Below are 26,435 nucleotides of genomic sequence, written 5' to 3' on the forward strand. Positions count from 1 at the left end.
AGTCTCGATAATAAACTTAGGATCTTGCTTTTGACTGTCGTCAATATAGGCAGCTGGACCATAACAACCTAACAGAGATTACCAAAGGCTGGCTTTACGGCTTGCTGATGCTGCAGGAACTTCATCTCAGTCAGAATGCCATCAGCAGGATCAGCCCTGATGCCTGGGAGTTCTGCCAGAAACTCAGTGAGCTGTGAGTAGCCTGCTATTCTCCTCAGGTTTGAGAGCAGGAATCATGCCAGAGCATGAGCTTCTTACCACTGATCTGTGAAATTTTCATAACAGAGTTTCCAAGGTGACAGCTTTTTTCTTTTTTGTTCACATGCAACCTAGGCATAGTTTTCTTGTGAGAAGTTGAAGCTAGCTTCAACTTCAGCAACTGCTGTTTCAGTTCTGTGGCACAGGGGCTAAAGCAATGGTGGTGATTTTCAAATAAAAAGATTTTAATTACTAGGATTAGAAATAATGTTTATCTGAGTATTATTAAGAAGGAGGAGTTTTAAAATAAGGATTATTGTGGTAATATATATTACCTGTTTTGTTTTTTTCTACAAATCACTGCTTTGAATTAGAAAATAAAAGCTATTGTTGATTTTTTGTTGTTGTTGTTCGTTTTCTCTTTACAGGGACCTAACGTACAATCACTTATCGAGGTTGGATGATTCAAGCTTCCTGGGCCTAAGCTTGCTAAATACATTGCACATTGGGAATAACAGAGTCAACTACATTGCTGATTGTGCCTTCCGGGGGCTTTCCAGCTTGAAGACTTTGTAAGTTACACATTTTGCAAGTTACACATTTTGCTCTCTGTGCATGAAGCTGATTGGTTCCTAAGCATACCTACTTTTCTCCAAGCAGATTTCCTTTGTTGTGAAGGAAATGTGTACAGCCTCAGAAGAAGTGTCTTAATCTTTCCCAGATCAGTTTGATTAAAATCAGTCATTTCATCCATATGTGCTTCTTAGAGGGATTAGAAGAAACAGTGATCAGATTGGTGAGGTGATTACAGTTAGCCTTCTCAGGATCTCCAGGAAGTTGGTAACTGCTCAAGAGGCAAACAATTTTAAATCCACTAATTTTTTCTTTGTAAAAATGCAGATTAAAAATTACCCAGAGCACGAAAGATATATAAAGGGCAGCAAAGGAAGATGCCTGTTTGTGAGACCAGTTCTATCCAGACTTGATCTCTGTCCCAAGAGAAGGAAGAGAGAGTGGGATTAATTGACCTTTGAAAAACCTCTCAAATATTCATTTGAATGTTGTGCAATGGGCTCTGGGTTTTTGCACTGTCAGAAACTTTTGCTCTGTACACTATTTGAAGCATTACATAATTGAAAAGTATGTTGTATGCTTTGGCAACCTGCTCCTTGTGTGGTTGGAACGGTGGTTTTAAAGTTCACCGTATTTTTCAGGCTATTCAAGTCTTTCAGAATTTAGTCATCTTGATAGAGGAGTTCATAGGACCAGAGTCAACTATCCTAATTTCAGGCAAAAGTGTAAAATGTTGTTGAGGGAGGAGGTCAGAAGTATGTTGAGGAGAAAAAGAGTTTTCTATTGTTTTGAAAGGGACAGAGATGATATGGGGAGTTATGAGGGATTTATTAGAAATTACATGATCTTTGCTTTCTAAGCATGTCTCTAATAGGGAATGCTTCCTTGGTGGCACAGTGGTTTAGAATCCACCTGCCAATGCAGGAGACACTGGTTTGATCCCTTATCCGGGCAGATTTCACATGCCACAGAGCAACTAAACCCATGAGCCACAACAACTGGGCCCTTACTCTAGAGCCCAAGGGCCACAACTGCTGAAGCCCACACACCCTAGAGAAAGCCCAGACACAGCAGTGAAGACCTACCCAGTGCAACTGTAAATTAATTAATTACATAAATAAAAAACCCAATCTCATCTGGGCCACTTTGATTTAAAAAAAAAAAAAAAGGCCTCTATCTTTTGTTACATATCTGGTACCAGTTTCAGTATCTTTCCTTTTTAACTAGAGATCTGAAGAATAATGAAATTTCTTGGACCATTGAGGACATGAATGGTGCTTTCTCTGGGCTTGACAAACTGAAGCGCCTGTGAGTATGATTTGCTTCATAATTTGTGTCACTCTTTGACCCAAACATTTTGTTTTTTGTTTTTGGCCATGCTACATGGCTTGAGGGATCTTAGTTCTCCAACCAGGAATTGAACCCGGGGTCACAGCATTTGAAGCCCTGAGTCCAACCGCTGGACCACCAGGGTGTTCCCTAAACATTTTATCTTAATCAGACTCAGTTTCACATACAAGTTGACATCTTTAAAGAGTTGTGAAAAAAGGTGCTTAATCTGGTTGCTACCTTTTATCATTTCCCCAAATGACTGCTGTTATACAGGAAGTATATTAATTAGGTTTTCTTCCTTGATTATAGTGCTTTTACTCTGAAACTGGGTTATTGCAGCTGATTTTAATATCCAGATAAGAATTTTCAATTGTCTTGAGAGCTTAGACTCTTGGGATTACTGTTGTGTAAAGGTTAGTGCACTTACTAACTTCAGAATTTGAAATGTCACAGGAATGTTTAAACGAGGTGATCCAGTGACCATTGATCATTGGTGGGTTATCAGTGGATTCCAAGCAGTACAGGATAAAAACATGTTTCTATTTGGCCACAAAATGGCCTTGCAGATGGGCAAATTCTGTGTTTTAAATGAGTAACTTTCAAATTGACATCCATTTAGTTCTAAACTTCTGTGAGTAATGAAGGTATCCATGGAGTGGGTGGGTAAGGAGACAGTCTCCACTGTTACCTGCTTTATTTATGAGTGTTCTGAGACATTTTACTTGGAATAGGTTTCTGCCTCTTTAAAAAAAATCACTGGTTTACCCATCAGAGTAATTTTTGAATACCTATTTTTGCTGGGTTCTCTGTCAAATGCTTTGCAACCATGCTGAACTGAAATCAGTATCATGGATATGTTTTTTAAGGATGTATTTTTTAATTGAAGAAAATAGAATATTCACAAATGGTTTAAAGAGCAGTTCTTTTCATGAGAATTGCACTCCAAAATGGCTTTTTACTAACTGTTCTATTGTAACTTTTTTTTTTTTTTTTTTTTTAAAGAATACTCCAGGGAAACCGGATTCGATCCATTACCAAAAAAGCCTTCACTGGTTTGGATGCATTAGAACATCTGTGAGTAGCAGGAGTTTAGTTACCTTAAAAGACAGTCTGCAATGGTTATCCCCTTATTTGTCATGGAAGATAACACAAACTAGAATGTAATTTTGTTGGTATCCTCTCATATAAAATGTACACATCTATCCATCCTTTGTCTATCTACCTACTTACTTGTCTGTCTATACCTGTATGAAAGTGTAAGTGCACAGATACATGTTTCTTTTGCATTTAAGGGTGTTTCTTTGCATCATTTTGGGGTTTTCTTTAGTTATGTTTCTCAAGCAGTGGCATATTTAATTTTTTTTAAAAAACTACTATTTCTTACGTACCCACTGCACATCAAGCATTATGTCAGGTATTTATTTATATTTTTCAATCCTCACGAGAAAACTATTTAATAGCTATTGTTATTTCAATTTTTAAGTTAAGACATGGAGGTTCTAAGAGTTCCTTCCTTAAATTGAAGAGTTAAGAGGGTTACTTGCAAGATCAATAAAGACGATTCCCAGCCCCCCAACCCCAGTTCCTGCGAGTGACTGGAGAGTTGTAACACTACTTGGAGAACTTTTGTTTGTTGTTGCTGTTGTTTAATTATAAAAAGCATGCAGCCTGTTTTTCCTTCTTTTATTCTTTCTCATTCTCTTTTGCTACTGACCTCTAAGTTAGCAGCTGGCAGGAGCTGGGCTCAAACCAGGGCAGCCTCTCCCATCATAGCAGCTGTCTCCTTCACAACCTCTGCCTGCCCGGGAGCTGGAGGCACACATTTCTGAAATGACAGTTAGGGACACAGATGTTTTCAGGTACAAAGAGCGGAAGCTAGCCAGCTTCAGTGGGAGTCAACACCTGCAGGAGCACAGAGCGCCAGCTTCTGATAACCATGGGTGAATGTATGTATTGATATGTACAGTGGGAGTCTGGAGCAGTATACAGTGTGTCCAGCCTGACTTGTAATGTTTATAGCCGAAGGTTTTATTATCTATTAACCTGGACAGTAGAAGTTATTTAAAATACACAATTGGTTTGTACCGTCACTGGTGCTGTGTGCATAGTTATTATCTGCACCACTTTCTTGTCATCTTCCCCTTGAGCCCTGGGTTGCAGAAAGCTCTGGACGGCCAGCCATGGCAGCAGTACCGCAGTCCGGGTTACAGTGGGGTGACTGTGCAGAGCAAAATTTGGAAGGGCGGGCCAGTATTGCTGGGCTTCCTGAAACAAGTTATTTTCAAAGGGAAACTAGCCAAAAGGGTTTGTCATCTGAGCCTTGCACTTTTGGGAAAGTGAAATTAGTGGATCCGTGGAGCATTAACTTCTCCTTCAGTTTCCTAAACCTTCATAACTCTCCCAGCGTCTTTCTTTGCCCACGTTTGGGACCTTGATTCTGTCTTCTCTTGCCCCTCATCTCATTCAGAATCCCCTTTGTCCACTCTGAATCCTGTAAAAGAAAACAGAGTAGTACAGGCGGGGAGGACTTTAATTCAGACTGCTTGTTAGCACCAGTGGGAAAAAAAATCAGCCCAGAATATTCTCTCATTTTATGAACGTCCTGCCTGAAGTGGTTGTTGGTTTGTTTGTTTGTTCTAGTAAGTACCTCTTGTCTGAACACCTACCTGTCTCCCCATTAGTAAGTTGTATGTATCAGGAGAGGCTAGTGACTAAGAACGTCCGTTTTGAAATTGAAAATAATTGAGTTCAAATCTTATCTGCCCCTTTCATGCCGAGCCAAGGTGGTTATACCATCTTCTTTTTTGTGTTGCTGTGAGGAATAAAATGTAATAATGTGTAAACAAAAATCACTTAACGTGGTTGCATGTCATAGAAGATATTCTATACGTGATGGTTTTTTAAAAGCATAATTATGAGGAATTTTAAATGTGTATTTAAGTTTCTAAAGTTTACTAATTTGAATAATGAGAAATACAAGAAAATAACACGGCAGAACAGGTTAGGCCCTTAAGAGTCAAAAAATCTGTATATGGTGATATAAAATCTCTCTCACCGTAACGGAATCTGCCTCTGAATCAGATATCCTTGTTCTTGAACACAAGCCTCCTGATGAGTCCTCGGATCACCCTATCTGTGCATTTCAGCACATAGAGTATTTTGGGGGTGGGTTGGGGGTAGGCAGCATGGGCCCAGCCTGTGCCTGCAGGCACACAGCGACTGTAATCTCCTCTCATGTATTTGATTTGGTGGCTTTTTCAGAGACCTGAGTGACAACGCAATCATGTCATTACAAGGCAATGCTTTTTCACAAATGAAGAAGCTTCAACAACTGTAAGCATTTCTTTTCTTTCCAAGAGTTTTCACGTAAAGCATTGAGGGGCCGACTGTCAAGGGATGGGGCGTCCTGGATTATGTATCTGTAGAAAGCATGTGGCACGTTCATCACATTACTTAACTTTTATTACCAGAAAGCAGGAGGAGTGGGGTTTTTGTTCCATTTGTTGCAAAGAGGAGTTTCTTTTTCTCAGATACGCGATTTAAATTTGTGAGACCCAGTATAGCGCAATGCCTCATCATCGTAACCAGTTGTCAGTACTGAGATATTTTCAGCGTTGCTATACTTCTGTCTCTCCCATCAATAAGAACAGCACCACCACCAACAACAAAATAGTGCTAGTTCCCTGCCTTGCATTTTAAGATGCACTATAGAATATTTATTCCATGGGATGTGTGTATTTGGTTTCTCCATTCAATGCTTTGTTAATATTTACTTGAATTTAGTTTACTTGTAGAAATCTGCATTTCATACAAAACAGATTGAATGTAATTACTCTCCTCAGGCACTTAAATACATCAAGCCTTTTGTGCGATTGCCAACTGAAATGGCTCCCACAGTGGGTGGCGGAAAACAACTTTCAGAGCTTCGTAAATGCCAGTTGTGCCCATCCTCAGCTGTTGAAGGGAAGAAGTATTTTTGCTGTTAGTCCAGATGGCTTTGTGTGTGGTGAGTGGAACTGTGGTCTTTGCCTTTTATTCATTTTTCTTTTTTTCCCTCCCATTTGTCCAAAGAATGGATTTGCATAAATTTATATACCCTAAATGAGCTCTTATTTCTGCTGAGGTAGATGAGAATGGATCTGTAGTTTGCTGATGATTGCAGGTTTTTTTTTTTTTTTCTGTAATTTCTTCCTCTTTGTGTTGGCATCAGGGTGGTCTGGTGGAAAGAGAGTGATGTTGTTATCTTGAGAGAATTGGAGGATAGCAGCAACCCTGCTACGTAATTGCAGGTCCCTAAATCTCAGTCTTCTAATCTGTGAAATGGGAATACTGCTGTCTGCCCTCCCCAGATCCAGGGGTTATTGAGAGGTTCTCTTGAGTTCAGTGAAGAGACTGACTTGAATCTTGTGCAGATGTTTACAGGGAATAGAAAGAGACAATTATTAGCTAGTGATTTATAGACTACTAAAAATTTTATTGTCATTGTTCAGCCGCTAAGTCGAGTCCAACTCTTTGCAACCCCATGGACTGCAGTATATCAGGCTCCTCTGTCCTCACCTGTCTCCCAGAGATTGCTCAGATTCATGTCCATTGAGTCACTGTTGCTATCTAAAATTTTACTGTTGGTGAGTAAAACATTACAAGTAACAGAAAGTTTGAGTTTATTATAAATAAATTTAAGGTCCATTGTTTTATTACACATCTAAGCCTCTTAGCATAGATGTCTGCTTACCCAATTTCAGAGAGCTAGTTAACAGATCTGGCTCAGATACCCAGGTTTCCATCTCTCTGGTGCAGTCTCCTGTTTACTGCATTCAGTTCAGTTCAGTTCAGTCGCTCAGTCGTGTCCAACTCTTTGCGACCCCATGAATTGCAGCACCCCCGGCCTCCCTGTCCATCACCAACTCCTGGAATTCACTCAGACTCAGGTCCATCGAGTCAGTGATGCCATCCAGCCATCTCATCCTCTGTCGTCCCCTTCTCCTCCTGCCTCCAATCCCTCCCAGCATCAGAGTCTTTTCCAATGAGTCAACTCATTTGCCTTTAAATTTTATTTAAAACTGCTTTGCCTACAATTGTTTAGTTAAACTACAAGAAAAACATTTTTTTTTTGCATTGCTTCATTAAGTGGTGCCAACAGTTTCTGCAAATAAAATATCTGATGTAGCTTTTGGATCTAAATAAGCATTTGGCATTCGTTTGTAAGGGCCTAAGCTATTCCTTTTCCGTGGTCTTTATTTCTGAGTTCTCTAGTCTCAAGATACAGCTCTCTGTTACTTTGAGAAATACATAGGTGTAGGTGTGTGTTTTTGTGGGTGTCACATCCATGGATTTTTCACTCCCTCCATTGTGAATCTGAACCTTGATTTACCAGATGAGAATTCTAGAACAGTCCTACAGAAAAAGAAACCATCCTGGTTACAACATGCAGGTGTGGCATTGGAAATTAGCTGCATTGGAGTTGTCAAAGGGTTCTCCATACCCTGTTCATACACACACATACACACACACGCACACACATGGGTGCATCATTTTTTCAGTGCACCCAAATAATATATTTGGTTGACTTAAGATGCTTCCTTCTGGGTGTGGACCATCTCTGAGAAACTGAAGTTCAGAAAGGTAACTTTTCCAAAAAGTAACAGAACTAAATATAACTGTTTGTAATGACAGAGCTGCTTATCTGTAATTCTAATGTAGCTCTGACAGTGCAGTGCAGCGGCCTGATGGACTGTCCACCCTAAACTCCAGGCTGGAACCAGGGGCCCATAGAGAGCTTGAGGGATGCTTTGTCTTTCACTGCAGGTTTGTTTTCTCCTGCTCTACCTAAAAATGACTGCTCTTTGGGTTTCCTCGTGGCTCAGATGGTAAAGAATTTTCCAGCAATGCAGGAGACCCAGGCTCTATCCCTGGGTCAGGAAGATCCCCTGGAGAAAGGACTGGCTGCCCACTTCAGTATTCTTTCCTGGAGAATTCCATGAACAGAGGAGCCTGGCGGGCTGCAGTCCATGGAGTCTCAAAGAGTTGGACACGACTGAGTGACTAACACTTAATAAGAGTTCTAGTTTTGGTAAATGGAATGTTTATTGCTGTCTTTAGTGATACGGATTATCATAATTGAAATTAGATTTCTTATTTTTTTGCTTCTTATTTGTGGAGAACATGGGGGAAAATGCAGTTCCTGATAGTGGCATTTAAAGGTGATCCATGAGCCTGAACGTGTCTTAACCAATTTCTTCTTGTATTTCTGCAAGAAAAAAAAAAAGAAGACAGGAGGTCTGGAGTAAACTGTATTCCAAAATATCAGTCTCCTCTCAGTTAGTGATGTGTAAATAGGTCTCAGTCTCTATTTGGAATGAATGAATGACTTTATACACTCTCTCCCAGCCTGTTGTTTCAACACTGGGACTGCTAGTCCATCTGTGAAACATACACAAAGTGTAAAACCTAAGCCACTGTTTGTTTTGAGTTTCTTGGTGTTCCAATCTGAGTAGCATTTGGACTCTCAAGCTTTAAAGCTGTTTTGTTTCTTCCTCTCCATTTTGAACAGATGATTTTCCTAAACCCCAGATCACGGTTCAGCCAGAAACGCAGTCGGCGATAAAAGGTTCCAATTTGAGTTTTATCTGCTCGGCTGCCAGCAGCAGTGACTCCCCAATGACTTTCGCTTGGAAAAAAGACAATGAACTACTGCACGATGCTGAAATGGAAAATTATGCACACCTCCGGGCCCAAGGTGGCGAGGTGATGGAGTACACCACCATTCTTCGACTCCGTAACGTGGAATTTACCAGTGAAGGGAAATACCAGTGTGTCATCTCCAATCACTTCGGTTCATCCTACTCTGTCAAAGCCAAGCTCACAGTAAATAGTATGTGATCTGACTTTTCCTCTTGCATTTAAAGATACGTTTTTATGAAACAGAAAGTACCTGGTCTCTTCTCTTTCTCTTATTGCCAACCCTGTCCTCTGCTCTCAGAGTTCTCCACCTAAACCCTGCCTTTCCCTACCTCTCAACTCCACATTATTAATATTCTTGGTATGTGTGCCTGAGCTAGCTGTTCTTGTATTGAAGACCCCATGCTTATAACCCAGATAAACCATACACTTTTTGTTCTTTGAGAGTTCATGGTGTGCTTGATCTGATGAGGAAGACCATGAAGAACAGAGTTAAAGGATATCACCTTTTTCTAAAATTCAGATATAGTTGATTTATAGTATTGTGTTAGTTTCAGGTATGCAATAAAGTGATTTAGTTATATGTATATTTTTTCAAATTATTTTCCATTATAGGTTATTACACGATATTGAATATAGTTCCCTGTGTTTTATGGGGAATCCTAGATGCTTATCTGTTTTATGCTGTTGGTATCTGTTAATCCCATTCTCCTAGTTTATCTCTCAGCCCCTTTCCCCTTTGGTAACCATAAGTTTGTTTTCTGTGTTTGTGAGTCTGTTTGTTTTATATACGTGGATTAATTTGTGTTATTTGTTTAGGTTCCAGATATAGGTGATATAGTCTTTGTCTGTCTGACTGACTTCACTAGTATGAGAATTTCTAGGTCCCCGCCCATGTTGCTGCAAATGACATTATTTCATTCTTTTTTAATGACTCCTAGTCCGTTGTATGTATATACCACATCTTCTTAAATCATCTGCTGAAGGGTACTTGGCTTGTTTCTATGTCTTTGTTATTGTAAATAGCACTGCTGTGAACATTGGAGTACATGTATCTTCTAGAATTCGAATTTTCGTCTTTTCTAGACATGTGCCCAAGGAGTGGAATTTCTGGGTCGTCATAAGGTCACCGTGTTTTTAGTTTTTTAAGAAACCTCCATACTGTTTTCTGTAGTGACTGCACCAGTTTACATTCCCATCAACAGAACACACCACCTTTAGCTTAGAGATCTCGGTTTGAGTCCTGCCTCTCCTGCTGTCAGCTGTGGGACTCTCAGCAAGTTGCTTAACCTCTCTGTATCTCCATTTCTACGTCTTTCAAATAGGAATAATAGTACCTACCTTACAGAGGTATACTTGTGAAATAAACTGATTTGTGTAAAGGACTCAGCAGAATGCCTGGAATAGAGTAAGTGCTCAGTAGATGCAGTAAGCAATTAGCTGCTGCTGATGAGATGTCTCAGCCTGTGCTTTGTGTGGCAAGTAGACAGTTTTGAAGTTTATCATTTCATTGTTTTTATTGTCCATAGTAGAAGATATGGCTCATTGATGTGTTCATTCCACAAATAACTGCTGAGGCCTGACACATAGAACAGAAAATTGTAGGGTAAAATGCATGTCTAAAGTCATAGAATGTTAGAGCCAGGAGGAACTTTAAAAAAAAATAAAAGAGTGGCTAGGGTACAGACAGATGAACTGATTTGCCTAAGGTCTCATAGATAATTATTAAGGAAACTAAGTGGCTGGAAAATAGCAGAAAGACCATCAGTGTGAAGCTCAGGTGACCTGTTTCATCCTGACTCGGTCATTTCTGTACCTGTGTAACCTTGAGGAGCTTCTTGATCACTCCATCTCTTGCAGTTGGAAACAACCCCTGTCTCACTATGTCAGGGACATTTGCAAGTATCCCAAAAAAGCGGGGGCTGAGGGGGGGATGAAAATGAACCCCCTAACTCTAGAATGCTAATGCCCCCATGTTGTATTTCTTATTTCAGTGCTTCCTTCGTTCACCAAAACCCCCATGGACCTCACCATCCGTGCCGGGGCCATGGCCCGCTTGGAGTGCGCTGCGCTGGGACACCCAGCCCCTCAGATAGCCTGGCAGAAAGACGGGGGCACGGACTTCCCGGCCGCGAGGGAGAGACGCATGCACGTGATGCCTGAGGATGATGTGTTCTTCATTGTGGATGTGAAGATAGAGGACATCGGGGTGTACAGCTGCACCGCCCAAAACAGTGCCGGCAGCATTTCCGCAAATGCAACTCTGACTGTCCTCGGTGAGTGGACGCTTTCAGATTCTGTGATGCATGTTAGTCCTTAGGATATCAGCTCACCCAAAGGCCCTAAGAAGTGCCAAAACTCGGGAGGGTGAGGGCTGATCTGTAGGACAGTGCCCTTTCCTGGAGGTGACACTGGCTTCTCAGAAGCTTTCAGGTCGGGGAATACATCACACCTTCAGACCTGTGGGCAGTGAGATGAATCTGCCCCCTCCCTTCTGAGGAGGGAGAAGAGTAATGCTTTGATGCTCTCCCTTTTTTCTGGAATTACCTTTCTCTACTCTTTCCATTATACAATCTGTACTTAAAGTCTTAACAGTTTAAAGAATATAAAAAAAAAAAAAATAAGTATCTGAATAAATTCAGAGGGGCCTCTTTTCCTCAGCCTCCCATACCACTCTGGAAATGAGTTCATCCTTTATCATTTACTTTGTTGTCAGTCACTCAGTTGTGTCCAGCTCTTTGCAACCCCATGGGCTGCAGCACGTCAGTCTTCCCTGTCCTTCCCCATCTCCTGGAGTTTGCTCAAACTCATGTCCATTGAGTTGATGATGCCATCCAACCATCTCATCTTCTGTCTTCCCCATGTCTTCATGCTCTCAATCTTTCCCAGCATCAGGATCATTTACCTAAATAGATGCCTTCTAAAAATGTGAGCATGTTAATCATATATGTATATCTTTGAAAGAGTAAATCAGGGTAAACCTTATGAACACCAAATAATAAAAGTAAATTATTTTCAGAATTTTAATACAGGTGGGGACATCTAGCACTAGAAAGTTTCCCTTTAAAAATTTAAACATTCTGATGTTTTTCATCCATCAACACACCCTTGTGCTTAATATTATTTTTATGCATTTTCTATTTCTAAAATATGTCTAAAATGTTTTGCTTTGCCTGACTTCCCTCATTCCCCAACCTTGCCAAGAATGAGGGAGACTAAGTGAGAAACAGTAAATATTATCCTTAACTGGTGTTATAAGGAGATGACGGCCAAGTGATGAAATGAAAGCCCAGATGTCATCCATGTTCAAGGTTTTAAAGAGGCATGGGCGTGAAGCTGTGGGAGAATCCAGTTTCAGCTCCCCTTTGAATAAATCGAAGCACGAGGTCTTATGCTGTGTAAACCCTAACTTCATGTCAGAGATTAAAAGCCTAACTTGTCATTTCAGAGACACCGTCGTTCTTGCGGCCCCTGTTAGATCGAACTGTAACCAAGGGGGAAACGGCCGTCCTGCAGTGCATTGCAGGGGGGAGCCCTCCCCCCAGACTGAACTGGACCAAGGATGACAGCCCCTTGGTGGTCACCGAAAGACACTTCTTCGCAGCAGGCAACCAGCTGCTAATCATTGTGGACTCTGACATCAGCGATGCCGGGAAGTACACGTGTGAAATGTCTAACACCCTGGGCACCGAGAGAGGCCACGTGCGCCTCAGCGTGATCCCCACCCCAACCTGCGACTCCCCTCAGATGACGGCCTCGTCCCTGGACGACGACGGCTGGGCCACCGTGGGCATCGTGATCATCGCGGTGGTTTGCTGCGTGGTGGGCACGTCACTCGTGTGGGTGGTCATCATCTACCACACACGGCGGAGGAACGAAGACTGCAGCATCACCAACACAGGTGTGTCCACAGAAGCCTGGCACGGGGCGCAGGAGTCGTGTGTGTGTTTGTTCCACCGAGATTTGCTTCTGAGTGTGTCTTGTCGCAGTCTGAGGCCACGTCACAAGGGTGACTCATTTGTTTCAAGCTGGGCAACTATGGTTAGCTAAGAATAACACCCCGGCCCAGAATAAAGCTGATGGCTAAAGATGAGTGCTTTTTGTCAGAACCTCATCAGAACAGCATGTGGGCTGTGAAAGCCCATGCAGAGCTTCGGGTAGCGCACACCCTCAAATGCTGGTGGAGGGCCAGAAACAGCCTTCAGTCATGAGGCTTACCCTCGGCCACTGTCTTGGCCCTTGCCAGCACGTGTGCATGTGTGTGTGTGCAGGCATCTAGGATAAAGGGACTTTGATTGTATAGGCAAACTCTTGTATCACTGAATAATACAAAGTCAGAAATATGGCAGAAATCAAGCTTAGATAGTATCTAAAATACTATCTCATGAAAATTATCTTTTATCTTTGTAAGCATTTGTTGTCTTTGAAAGTTGGGAGGAGTGGGACTTCCCTGGTGGTCGAGAGGTTAAGAATCCATCTTCCAATGCAGGGGGCTCAGGTTCGATTTCTGGTCAGGGAACTGAGATCCCCACATGGCGCAGGGCCACTAAGCCCATGTGCCACAACTAGGGAAGCTTGGACAATGCACCGAAGAGCCTGTGCACTGCAGTGAAAACCCAGTGCAGACAAAAATTTAAAAAAATAAAATAGAAGTAAATTTGAGAGAAGGATCCCACAGGCCACAAAGCAGAAAATCAGCTGAGGTGCCCCAGAGCAGCAGAGCCCTGGTGTGCTGTCCATCAAGACGGTTTTGCAAGGGTAGATTGATTTGATTTAAACAGAAAACAAAACAAAAGCTTATATATCATTCATCAGGGAAGCCTGTGTGGCAGTTGTGACCATTCTTGGTTCATAGAACACTGTTGTTGATTACAGATGAGACCAACTTGCCAGCTGATATCCCGAGTTATTTGTCATCTCAGGGAACATTAGCGGACAGACAGGACGGGTACATCTCCTCAGAAAATGGAAGCCACCACCAGTTCGTCACTTCTTCTGGAGGCGGATTTTTCTTACCACAGCACGATAGTAATGGTACGTGTTTAAAACGGAACATGGGCTATTGGCATTTTGAAATAACCCTTTGGAAAGTTCAAATACAATGTTAATTTCCACAGGGAATTGATAGACTCATATATTTAGGACCTGGCCCAAAATCACTAGCAAAGCTGATATTAAATAGTTCTAAGCCTTTCTTTTAAATACTAGAAAAATCTTTGTTTCTAGCAATAAAAGAAGACAAGTAGCTTAGGTAAAATTTAATTCCTCCATGCGATGTAGTATTTCCTTTATGTTGTAAATGTTCTTTGGCCCTGAATGTTCTTCTTACTTCAGTGACACTAACTGGTGTCATGCATGGTCTCAAAAGTCAAATGATTTAAAATCATTCTGTTAGAGACTTAAAATTCTGACTCTCACTTTAAGAACTGTATAAAGAATTATAATGGAGGGTGTATAATATAAGAGCATCAGCTTGGTTCAAGGCCCACTTCAGACACTTACTCCCTGTGTATCCTTGGGCAATTATAATTCTTCCCTATTAGGTTGTTGTGAACACTAGATAAAATGATAGTATATGGTGCTTGGCACATATTAAGTGCTTAGTAGAAGCTGTTGATATTTTAGCATCTTTTCTCACAAGTGTTGATTGAGTATATGCTCTGTGGTGGACTCCATAGTTCAGAGGGAAGAATGTTTCCAGTTTTACAGTTTAGTCAGCAGTGAGACAAAAAATTCAACAAATAATTGCAAAGAGCTTGACAAGGCAGTGATCGAGAGCATAGAGATAGAAGAGAAGATTGAAGCATAAAAGCAGTTGTTCTGATTAGATTCATTTGCTTGCAAAGAGCAGAAGCCCAAGCTCACTTGAATAGAGCCAGGTTTACTGAAAAGGGATTTTAAAAAGTAAAGGGACAGAACTGGCGCATGATAGTGCCGTGTCTGCTGGGTGCTGGGGCTGGAGGTCAGGCCTCTCTCAGAATAGAGACAGCCAGTGGTATGAAATCACATTCTACACATTTGCTTCTCGCTGAGACCACTCCCCACAAGGACTGCCCAGTTCCTGCTGCCCGGGTACATGGTCCATTGTGGCATCTCTCACCCTCATGATGTCTCTTGTCCTTCAGCTGCTGGGTCCCCTGCTAACCAGAATATCATTTCTGGGTTGCTTAGTGCAGAAAACTCATGATAGGTTTCTGTTTGTTTTTTTTCTTTTTGGCTGACTTCATCTTTGAGCCGGGCATTAAGAGGTCATTGGTTAAGTGCCAGTACCTCATCCTGGTCATCAGTGATTTTGTGGAGGAAGCAGGCAGTGCTGGTTTGGTGGCTCAAACCATCGCTGCTTCAGCCACAGTGTCCATGCATAGATCGGTTTCTCTTGGAAACCAGGGGGTGGGGTCACCGATGAGGTTAACACATCCAGTTCAATGGTTCATCAAGTTCTCTTCTAGTAAGATATCATAAACTTATTTAATCACTAATCTATAGGCATCATTAAATTTTGAAAAAACCCTTCTGTAAATTTCTGCAGTATTTCTTTTGTATAATATTCTGTCTGAACTTTTCATCTATAAATATGGAAACTCAAAAGTGAAGAGATGGCTGAATGGTAATTGAACTTACGGTTCAGTGATTAAGACGTGTTTTAAAGGGACATGCCACATTGACAACAGCAGTGAAGCCGATGTGGAAGCTGCCACAGACCCGTTCCTTTGTCCCTTTTTGGGACCCTCAGGCCCTGTGTATTTGAAGGGGAGCGTGTATGGCTCAGATCCTTTTGAAGCCTATCATACAGGTATGTAGTTTTCATTTCTTGAGTTCTGTTTCCTGGAGAGACCTCTAGAAGCATTAACTCTGTCTCCCGATATTGTCCCCATTTTTAAAAGGTTGTGGTCCTGACCTGAGATCAGCTTTAATGGACCACTATGAGCCCAGTTACATAAAGAAGAAGGAATGCTACCCATGTCCTCATCCTTCAGAGGAATCCTGCGAGCAGAGCGTCAGTGATACAGGATGGCCTTCTCATGCGAAGAAGTTACTCAGCTCTTCTTATTCTCAACATGAAGGACCTGGAATGAACAACTTATGTCTGAACAAGTCTTCTGCAGATTTTAGTCCAAGTCCAGAGCCACCATCAGTTACTTTGAGTAATTCTTTCATGGGTAAGTTTATTAAATTATTAGATACCTTGACTCCAGACCCACATTGCAAGTTGCACGGGGGAGAGCCATGAGAGTTTTGAATGCCAGACGTGAAGAATAGTTTCTGGTGTGTATATGTATCTTTTTTAATGGTGCTGTTGTGACATCCTATTAATTAGTATCCTTGTTTCTAAAAGCAGAGGCAGACATGGGGATTTTACTTGATTAGGTATTTAATCCAACACTAAGCCTTAGGAACTTTCTGGGCAACTCTGTGTGTGGCATCGCCTTGAAGACAAGAGTTTTGGAAGTGACTGAGGATCGCAGTTTGTCAGTCATGTGGAAAACGTGGTTTTGGGCTACAGCAGCCTCTGGGGTGGAGTTGTGTGCACGGCATGACTGTGGTTTGGGATGTCTGCTGGCTTATAACTAAACCCACAGTCAGAGTGCAGACGGCGTCCTACCTGGCAACAGCCACTCGTCAGCCAGGCTGGGCTGCCTCCTACAGAGGAGGCTGTTGGAATCCTAAAGCCCACAGGGGTGGCCGTGGACACTGGCTGACACCGAGATTCATTTCTGAAGTTTTTAGTCTAGTGCATGAGGATGATTGAGTGGAAGAACTGAGATCATCTTTTTGCTGCATGGAAATGTGGAAAAATGAACCACAACTTCTAAAAAAAAAATTAGAATTTTTAAGGATTTTACCCAACTTTAAGAAATGTCATGTTTTCTCATGGTATCATTATTTATATTCCTTTTTTAAAAAATGAATAATAATTTTTATAGGGCCTAGGAGAGAATTTGAGTCAATAGAATTATTATTTGCTACTGAGGAAGAAAGGGCAAGACATACGGGTTATTTTGAGAGAAGCTTTCTGTGCTGAGGCACAGTTTACTTGTACATGGTGGAGAATGGTGGGCTTTTAGTGAATACAGGATCTGGAACTTCTATTGGGGAACTTGCTGCTGATAATATTACTATAGGTCCTGAAAGTAGAAGAGAAGGGCTGCTTGTATTCAGTGGATGTATGTGTCAGAGGGGTGCACACGCCTTCAGCCCCACTCTATAAGGTCTCTGTCCATAGCACAAGAATATAGCCATCTACCTGAATCCCATAACATGGACTTGAAAGTTCCACCCATATTTACAGGGAAAGATGCCCCTTCATTTGAAATGCATTCTGTTGATTGCTCCAAAAGGGCCCTGTGCTCAAGGGGTTTCTTTTTTTCAGGAACATTTGGAAAGCCTCTGAGGAGACCTCACCTGGATGCCTTTTCAAGCTCTGGGCAGTCATCGGATTGTCAGCCAAGAGCCTTTCACTTGAAAGCTCGTTCTTCCCCGAACTTGGGCTATGAGTCAGAGGAAGATGGGAAAGAAAGGACAGATTTTCAGCAAGAAAATCACACATGTACCCATAAACAGACCTTAGAAAGCCACAGGACTTCAAATTTTCAGTCTTTTGACTTGGACACATAAACTAATGAGACCAAGGACAAGTTCTAACATACTACCTCAAGTGGACTTTTATTTAAAAGAGAGAGAGAAGCCTATGTTTTTAAATGGAACTATGAATTTTAAAAGGATAAAATGTCTTATTTATACAGATAGACAAAAATTACAAAAAGGCATAAAAATTTTATACTGGGAGTATCTTTCATATAGGAATACCTTTACTATTTTATAACTTTGCTTTATGCAGAAAATATCTTAATGTAAATTAATGGTATAAATCCATGACTATTTTATGTATTTTTATAATGCCAGATTCCTTTTTATCGAAAATGAGTACTAAAGCATTTTAAACAATAACTGTCTTGTACGTTTTTTGAATAGAGGTCACTCCATTTTATTTTGCATGTTCTTAATAAAATGTCTCATTTTGATCCCAAACCCCATCTATCCAATAACAATCTTCATTGTTTTCAGCGCATTTTAGGCATAATTAGTTCATATTATCATGTCTCACATTGGTGGAAATTACATTCAGCACATTAAAATATGAGCAAATGATCATTCTGCATACCTCCTGGGGTTGTTGTATTATAGACTCAAATCAAATTAGTGTATGTGAAAGCCCATTGTAAAATGAGAGGGAGCTACGAAGGTTTGAGGTATATGTATTGATTTCTTAACTCTACAAACAAAAAGATATATGGTTGCAGTCCAGTGTTATATAGTACAACCACCGTTGCTTAAATCACTGCTCAAGCCATGTTTCCTTAATTATCATAATACTTTATGTGGTCTAATGCTTTGTGCATTTCCAGATAGTTTCACATACCCCATCCCTTTAATTATAACAAGACGGTGGTTTATTGCCCATTTCTATAGTTAAAATGTCTGTAGCAGATGTGGGGTTTCATTGTCTGTTCCAGGTTGTAATGGGATGCTGGTGGAATTCTTTCCTGTTCTTATTGATTTTCTGCTGGACAAGCAGTTCTTACAGAAAAGGCACTCTTCAGCTATCCAGCAACACTGTTTAAGAATTAAAATACTTTTCTAATTTGGTCATCATGGCTCTATTTGTTAAAAACTCAGTATAGAATCTGTTACTTAAACATATACAATTATTATAAATACTTGTTTTAAGCAGTGTTTAGGTGAAAATGTTGCTATGTGACTGTCATATATACACACACATACAGAAAATTACACATTTCCAAAATTAAATAACGTAGTTTGAAGGAATTGAAACAAGCATTAAGTTTAATAATTTAGATGATCAAACTGTTTTTCCCCTTAGCAAATCTTAAGATTGGCATTGAAGAAGTTAATATAGTACATTAGACTTTATTTTTTTATTTTATTTTTTTTTATTTTATTTAACTTTACAATATTGTATTAGTTTTGCCATATATCAAAATGAATCTGCCCATCCTGAACCCTCCTTCCTCCCTCCCCATACCATCCCTCTGGGTCCTGTTGAAGGTGTGACTTTGTCATTGTCAGTTCTTTGAACTACATTTAAAAACACATATAAGAAAAGCAGATTCATCTCACAGGATATGTTGGGGGTGAAGTTTCCCTCTTTAGTGAGTTTTGTGTTTTGTTTTTTGTGAGCCAGAAGCCTGGAACCCAGACTGCAATAATATCTTCTCTCCTTTAATTTAGATAACAGAGTCCAAGACAGGAAGTTGATCCTTCCTGGGACAACCAGTGACTAAGAGCAGAAAGTGATTTCGTATGCTTTGGCTTTATCATATGGCCAAATTTTCAAAATCTTGTTAATTTGTCTTCATTATTACCAGATGTGATCCAAGCAGCGATAAGGGGTCTCCTCAAGGATTATGAACTTCTTTTAAAGGATTTAATTTTTCCGGACTTAAATGCAAAGGTTAAATCATTCACACTTGAAATTCAACAATTAGATTCACTCTCCATTCACTTTTCTTTTTTTTTTTTTTTTACTCTTCTTTCATGCTGCTGACTTAGGGATTATATATAATCTTAGTGGTCTGGAGAAACAGCAGAAGCTTAATTTCTCTTTGACATTTGCAAAAAAATATATATATATATATAATTTTGAGACTCCAGATTGAGTTAACAAAGTGAATCTAGCAGGTATTAAGATATCGTAAGAAAACAGACTTCATTAGAGGATATATATAAATATCAAGTCACTTGGCTTATTTATGAGAGCAAATGCTTAAAATTTTCAGTTTAATCTTTCTGTGCTTTCTGATATAAGACTAATTCTTTTATAACACATCTCTGTAGATACTCTCACAACTTTAGTATATTTTACCTCAATTCCACCTTTGACACAAAATGAAAGGGCAGTTACTGGGTATAATCTTACCTGTTTTTTTAAGATATTGAGGGATAAATATTCCTTAATTGTGGTAGGCAACATTTTATAAATACTAAACTCCTGTGGAGCATCACCATCTATTGTCACAGTGTTCCTACAGAAAGAAACCAAAAGTTACTTCTCAGAATAAAGCCAATGGTAGGTACCCTTTGAAAAACTTGATAGAAAAAAGAGTGATTTGGTATTTGTACACACTTGAGGGGTTCTAGTCCTTTTGATTTAATGTGATAGGAGGTACTTTATAACCAACATTACAACAATAGATGAATTATCCTGGTATTTTTCAAAGAGAATGAGAACCACATGTCATTGCAAAATGCCTGCTCTGTCTCCTGCTCTTGGAATATGCAGTGGATGAAGCACCCCAGGCTTCCCTGTCCTACAGTATCTCCCAGTTTGCTCAAATTCATGTCCATTGAGTCGGTGATGCTATCTAACCATCATTCTCTGCCGCCCCCTTCTCCTTTGCCTTCAATTTTTTCCCAGCATTGGGGTCTTTTCCAATGAGTTGTCTTTTCACATAAGGTGGTCAAAGTATTGGAGCTTCAGCTTCAGCATCAGTCCTTCCAATGGATATTCAGGGTTGATTTCCTTCAGGTTAAACTTGTTTGATCTTGCAGTGCAATGGACTCAGAAGAGTCTTCTCCAGCACCACAGTTAAGCATCAATTCTTCGGCGCTCAGCCTTTATGGTCCAACTCTCACATCCATACATGACTACTGGAAAAACCACAACAGCAAAGTGATGTCTCTGCTTTTTAATAACACTGTCTAAGTTTGTTACTAGGGTTTTCCTGGTAGCTCAGTCTGTAAAGAATTTGCCTGCAATACAGGAGACCTGGTTTCAATCCCTGGATCAGGAAGATCCCCTTGAGAAGAAAATGACAACCCACTCTAGTATTCTTGCCTGGAAAATGCTATGGAAAGAGGAGCCTGGCAGGCTACAGTCCATGGGGTCACAAGAGTTGGACTTGACTTAGCAACTAAACCACCACCGAGTTTGTCATAGCTTTCCTTCCAAGGAGCAAGCGTCTTTTAGTTTCATGGCCGCAGTCACTGTCAGCAGTGATTTTGGGAGCCCAAGAAAATAAAATCTGTCACTGCTTCCACTTTTTCCCCCTTCCCCTTGCCATGAAGTAATGGAACCAGATGCCATGATCTTAGTTCTTTTAATGTTTTAAAATTTTTGGAATGTATACATCTTATCAAATACATTCTTACTATTGCAAAAATTGCAAATTCTGTTTCCCATTTCTGTTCTATTTAGTATCAAGGATCTGAATTCTATATCCTGAATTTCATATCTTTCCATGCAATGATGTATGATACCTGTGAACACAGAAATTACAACTAATATTCATATGTAAATTTTTACTAGGATTTTTTAATTAAAGAATTTTGAGAATACATTTTAAAGTGTAATGTATACAATTTCATTATTGGATTTCTTCTCCAATTATTTTTCTCTTCTGTCTTTATTGGGCTTCATGGTTGATTCTGGCTTTTAAAAAATAAGTTTACCTTTTCTCTTAAAGCATGTTTGAATATAACACCTACTGCTTTCATGAGAGTATTGTCATTGATTTGGTGGTGGTTTTATAGTATCTCTGCATATGGCTTTCCCTCCACTCATATCTTCTATCTGTATTTTTATACAAATAGTACAGAGTAAAACAACATATAATAGATTTATGTATCCATATTTTCTAATGTATCATTTACAGCTCCATCTTCTTAAAAAATGTTTTTAATTGAAGTATAGTTAATTTTTTATTGGAGAAGGAAATGGCAACCCACTCCAGTGTTCTTGCCTGGAGAATCCCAGGGATGGGGGAGCCTGGTGGGAGGCTGTCTATGGGATCGCACAGAGTCGGACACGACTGAAGCAACTTAGCAGCAGCATAGTTAATTTACAACATTGTGTTAGTTTCAAGTGTATAGCAGGTGATTTATTCATACATATGTTTATTTCATATTATTTTCCCATATATTCTTTTCCCATTATTATAAAAGATTGAGTATAGCTTCCTGTGCTATATCATAGTTCTTGTTGGTTATCTATAGTAGTGTGTATATGTTAATCCCAAATTCCTAATTTATTCCTCCTCACCCCTGCATATAGCTTTATTTGGACCTACCTACAACTCAGAGAGTTGAAATTTGGTAACAATGCAGTATTAACTGTCAAACTTTTTTTTAACATCTTTAGCTGTATATTTTGCACAGGTGATATAAAATGATAAAAATGATCCTCGTCCTAATTACCAGTGGGACAGGAAGCAGATTCATAAATACATCCTTACAATTCAGTGTGTTAAATGCTGTTGAATGCTGTGGGTTAGCAGGACACCTGGCACAGGCACTGACTGTTTAATTCTAGCTGAGCTACTGCAACATGTTACATGCAGTCTCAGCGCCACAGAACAAGCTGATTACCGGGTTTTTCCACCTGTGTCCCAGAACAACTGCAGATCCCATACTCTGTTCTTGTTTAATCATCAGTCATCATTCCTGTTGTCTCACACCTGAATTTTCTCAAGGCTGTGTATACCTTCCCTCTTATCCCATTGCCACAGTCAAGTTCAGACCCTTATCTGTCTCTTGCAGCAGTGTCCTCTTGTCCCTTGTCTCTCTCTTAGCCAATTCATTGTTTCACTGTTATCAGAAGTATTTTTCTAAAATAGATCTGAAAGCGTCACTTTTCTGTTTATAAACCTCTGATGGCTAAACTTTCAATCCTAGTCACAATGTATAAGACCTTTTACACATTGATCCCAGCCCACCTTTCAAACCATGACTCCTCCCCACTCCCAATTTTTGTACAGTACATACCTGTGACTAGCCCCCATGCCCCTCTGTGGCTTTATTTTGACATCTGTACAGCTCAGATTTGGAATTTGGTAACAGTACAATTTAGACAATTATCAGTTGTCCTTGTGCATATTTTATCTTTGGTTCAGCAATTTTAAGTGGCTACTACACTAGGCTCTGTCTTAAGATGCTTGAGCTGTATGTAACACCATTAAAACAAACTCTTCTCCCAAGAAGCTCCTAGACAGATGGCAAAATTACCACCTTGAAATGTTTTCTCTCTTATCTGGCAGAATCTAGCTCCTTTCCCAAACCAAGCATTTCCTTTCATCCCAAGCATAGCAACTTATTCCCTTAGGACTTTCTATGAACCATCCTGAGAAAAACCACAGGGAAGCTGTTAATTACAGAGCCAGCTGTGATGTCATTGATGTCATTGTATGGGAAATACTAAGAACAGCTAACTTGTCTGTCAATAGGACATTTTCTAGGAAGAAAGGAAAGATCAGTGGATATTTTTCAAAAAAAAATCACCAGGTATTTTGGTCTATCACTCAGCAGGAAAATCAACTTACATTCAATCTACTAAAGGTCTACTGAACAGCTGTATTTTCACAATAAAAGATGATGTTGTTGTTCAGTCACTAAGTCATGTGCTATTCTTTGCGATCCCATAGACTGCAGCACATCAGGCTTCCCTCTGTCCTTCACTATCTCCTGGAGTTTGCTCAAATTCATGTCCATTGAGTCAGTGATGCCATCCAACCATCTCATCCTCTGTCATCCTCTTCTTTTGCCGTCAAGCTTTCCCAGCATTAGGGTCTTTTCCAGTGAGTCACGTCTTCACATCAGGTGGCCAAAGTATAAGAGCCAGATATTAATATAATAAAGATACTAATATAATCAGTTTATTAGTGGATGTTGCAGAGTCTGACACCACTTAGCAACTAAACAACAATTAGTGATTGTGATTTGCCTTTCTTATGACACAACTGATCACTACCCAAAAAGCAGTAAAAATTAAAAGTGCTGTTGCCCACACAGCATAGTTCCTTTAAGTAGCCTTATAATTCACTTGTATTTCATGGATGCTAATATCTAAGAAACTTGACTCTGATTGTAATAACAGCAGTATAGGAAAATAAAAACCATTAATCTGCAAAATCTCCTTGTGATCAAAAGTTAGAATTTTCTCCATAATATTTAAACTTTATATATTTATACCTTTACAACTTTATAATTGACATTTTTTATTATCTGAAAACAACAACTAGACCTCCACTGATATTCCTCATTAAAATGTAATTATTAAAACAGCTGAAACAATTGTTTTCAGATTTTATACATCAGGCATCACAGGGCAGTGATACCCAAGAAAAGGGAAACAAATGAGATGAGCCCTTGATACCAGGTGACCCCCATGTACCAAGTTGTAGCACAGGGAAGAGGAAAAAACTATCTTGAGTCAAGGAGGCAGAGCTGGGAGTCTGAGAAGGCCAGGGCCACTAGGGCACGACAAAAGAGAGAACTGCACAGATAGGCAATCCCAGAGATCTGTGGAGGGTCCCCCTTGAGTATTTGGTTGAATACCAATCATAGGCAATCCCAGAGATCTGTGGAGGGTCCGCCTTGAGTATTTGGTTGAATACCAATCAGAATCTGTATGTGAGGCAACCACCTATTACCAGGGAAAGAAGAACGGTCCGAAAGGATTAAAAGGAACAATTCCTGAAGCTCCCACAGGGGCAGTAGTTGTCCCCACTGACCAGAGTGGAAAATCTCACGGTTCAATGGGCAGCAGGTTGAGTACTAAGGACATTGCATCAGGAGTGGGACACAATTAACCCTAGGCTGAAGACTGCTCTTGTTCAACCTAAAAATGCTTCAAGAGCAAGCCTTGAAAGGATCAACCTATTTCCAAGGAACTTTTGTGTCTTTTAAAACAAAGCTCAAGAATATTTACAGGAATTCAGAAATATATCCAGCACTGAACATGGTCAAATTCATGTTATTTGATATACAATAAAATCTTACCAGGCACACGAAGAAGCAGGAAAATATGACTCATTATAAGGTGGGAAATCCATGGCTTGTAGCATATCTAGAAATGACACATAATCATAATAGATAGGATGTTTCTTATCCCATCTATAAACAATATCTTACATTGCTATAGAAAAATGGACCCTTTTTACCAACTTAATGGCAATGGATACAATAGAAGGAGGGTTTTTTTTTTTTCCCTTATGAGAGGTCAGAAGTTTACCAGAGGAGGGCATATTTGAGCTGAGTCTAGAAGGGTAGGTGTGTGTATGTGTTCAGTCATGTCCAGATGTTTGCGATCCTGTGGACTTTAGCCCACTCTGCTCCTCTGACCATGGAATTTTCCAGGCAAGAATAAATGGAGTAGGTTAGAACTGGCAAAAGAGGGAAGGAAATTCAAGGCTCTGGACACTAACCAATATCAAAAAGAGGTGAAGGTATAAGGTTATTCAGGGACCAGTGAGAGGCCTCATGTTAAAGAGAATGTGATTTATGTGGGGGCCTAATGAGAGGTAGCTGAAAAGAGAAGTTGCCACCCCTCCATCTTGATCTGTTCATTCTCAACCTATAGTTACATGAGTCCTATTATAAAACAATATTCATCTTTCTTAACCTCACCTCTAGGTAGTCCTCTCTCCTATTTTCCCTCAAACTTCTCAAAATCAGAATTCCTGTTTGACTTGGGAGATAGGAATTTGCTTATCTTTAATTGAATTTGCCTTTGCCGAGATCACCAATACCCCAACTTCCAAATTTGATATCTTCTTTACAGTCCTTATTGACCAGACCAATGCATTGTTGTATGCTTCTTCCTTTCTGAATCACTACATTCTTCTAGTTCTACATGTGTTTTGCTGATCAGTTTTTCTTGGTCTCTTTCACTGAATCTTCTCTCTTGACCAACTCCTTAAAAATCAGTGCTGGGCCATATGGTAATTTTATTCCTAGTCTTTGAAGAAATCTCCATATTATTTTCCATAGTAACTGTACCAATAGACATACCCACCAACAGTGCAAGAGGGTTCCCTTTTCTCCACACCCGCTCCAGCATTTATTATTTGTAGATTTTGTGATGATAGCCATTCTGACCAGTGCAAGGTGATACCTCACTGTAGTTTTGATTTGCATTTCTCTAATAATAAGTGACGTTGAGCATCTTACTCTCTCCTCATCACTCTTCACAGAACTTTGTACTGCATGGACTAAGTGTCTAGGAGATTCAAAATAAAAAAAAAAAGGCTCCTGTTTAAAAGGAAATTTGTATGTATGGACGAGTCCCTTTGCTGTCCACCTAAAACTATCACAACATTGTCAATCAGATATATTCCAATATAAAATTTAAAGTGTGTTTTTTTTTAAAGGAAAAAAAAATTGCTACTCAGGCTTAACCTGATTGGAGGACCTAATGTCAATCTGTCTAGACTACACCAACTACATTTTTTATTTGCTTGATGTATCTTGTCCATTTGAAGGCAAAAGGAGAAGAGGGCAGCAGAGGATGAGATTGTTAGATAGCATCACCAACTCAGTGGATATGAATTTGAGCAAACCTTGGGAGACAGGGAAGGACAGGGAAGCCTGGTGTGCTGCACTTCAGGGGTTCACAAAGAGGCAGACGCGACTAAGCAACTGAACACAACACAAAGCACGGTTAACCAAGATACAGGCTGTGGGAAGTTTGGAGAGAGAAGGTAATGAGTTTTCTTTTATACTATTTGGTGGAACTTAACCAGAAAAACAAGTGAAAACTTCAAGAGGCTGTTCGAAAGACCATATAGCTCAGGAGAGTGAAGTTCAGTTCAGTCGCTCAGTCATGTCCAACTCTTTGCGACCCCATGGACTGCAGCCTG

The 26,435-nt window shown here is 40.1% G+C and overlaps 1 protein-coding gene across 2 annotated transcripts in view; it reads left to right on the top strand.

Moving 5' to 3' along the window:
* LRIG3 (leucine rich repeats and immunoglobulin like domains 3) overlaps nt 1-18,432 on the top strand; it is a 51,799-nt gene extending 33,367 nt beyond the window's left edge. Inside the window, exons 7-19 of one of the 2 annotated variants that reach the window (XM_061416645.1) lie at nt 50-193; nt 627-770; nt 1,999-2,079; nt 3,106-3,177; nt 5,365-5,436; nt 5,946-6,109; nt 8,654-8,974; nt 10,776-11,057; nt 12,230-12,682; nt 13,657-13,815; nt 15,431-15,574; nt 15,666-15,941; nt 17,153-18,432. In XM_061416645.1, the coding sequence (XP_061272629.1) occupies nt 50-193; nt 627-770; nt 1,999-2,079; nt 3,106-3,177; nt 5,365-5,436; nt 5,946-6,109; nt 8,654-8,974; nt 10,776-11,057; nt 12,230-12,682; nt 13,657-13,815; nt 15,431-15,574; nt 15,666-15,941; nt 17,153-17,397 (2,557 nt within the window). In that variant the 3' untranslated portion in view covers nt 17,398-18,432. Of the gene's footprint in view, nt 1-49; nt 194-626; nt 771-1,998; nt 2,080-3,105; nt 3,178-5,364; nt 5,437-5,945; nt 6,110-8,653; nt 8,975-10,775; nt 11,058-12,229; nt 12,683-13,656; nt 13,816-15,370; nt 15,575-15,665; nt 15,942-17,152 lie in introns of those variants that run through there. The other variant, XM_061416646.1, reaches the window with a different exon arrangement.
* Nucleotides 18,433-26,435: the final 8,003 nt, after the last annotated feature.

The sequence above is a fragment of the Bos javanicus genome, chromosome 5, assembly GCF_032452875.1.
Source record: "Bos javanicus breed banteng chromosome 5, ARS-OSU_banteng_1.0, whole genome shotgun sequence".
Classification (NCBI taxonomy): Eukaryota; Metazoa; Chordata; class Mammalia; order Artiodactyla; family Bovidae; genus Bos; species Bos javanicus.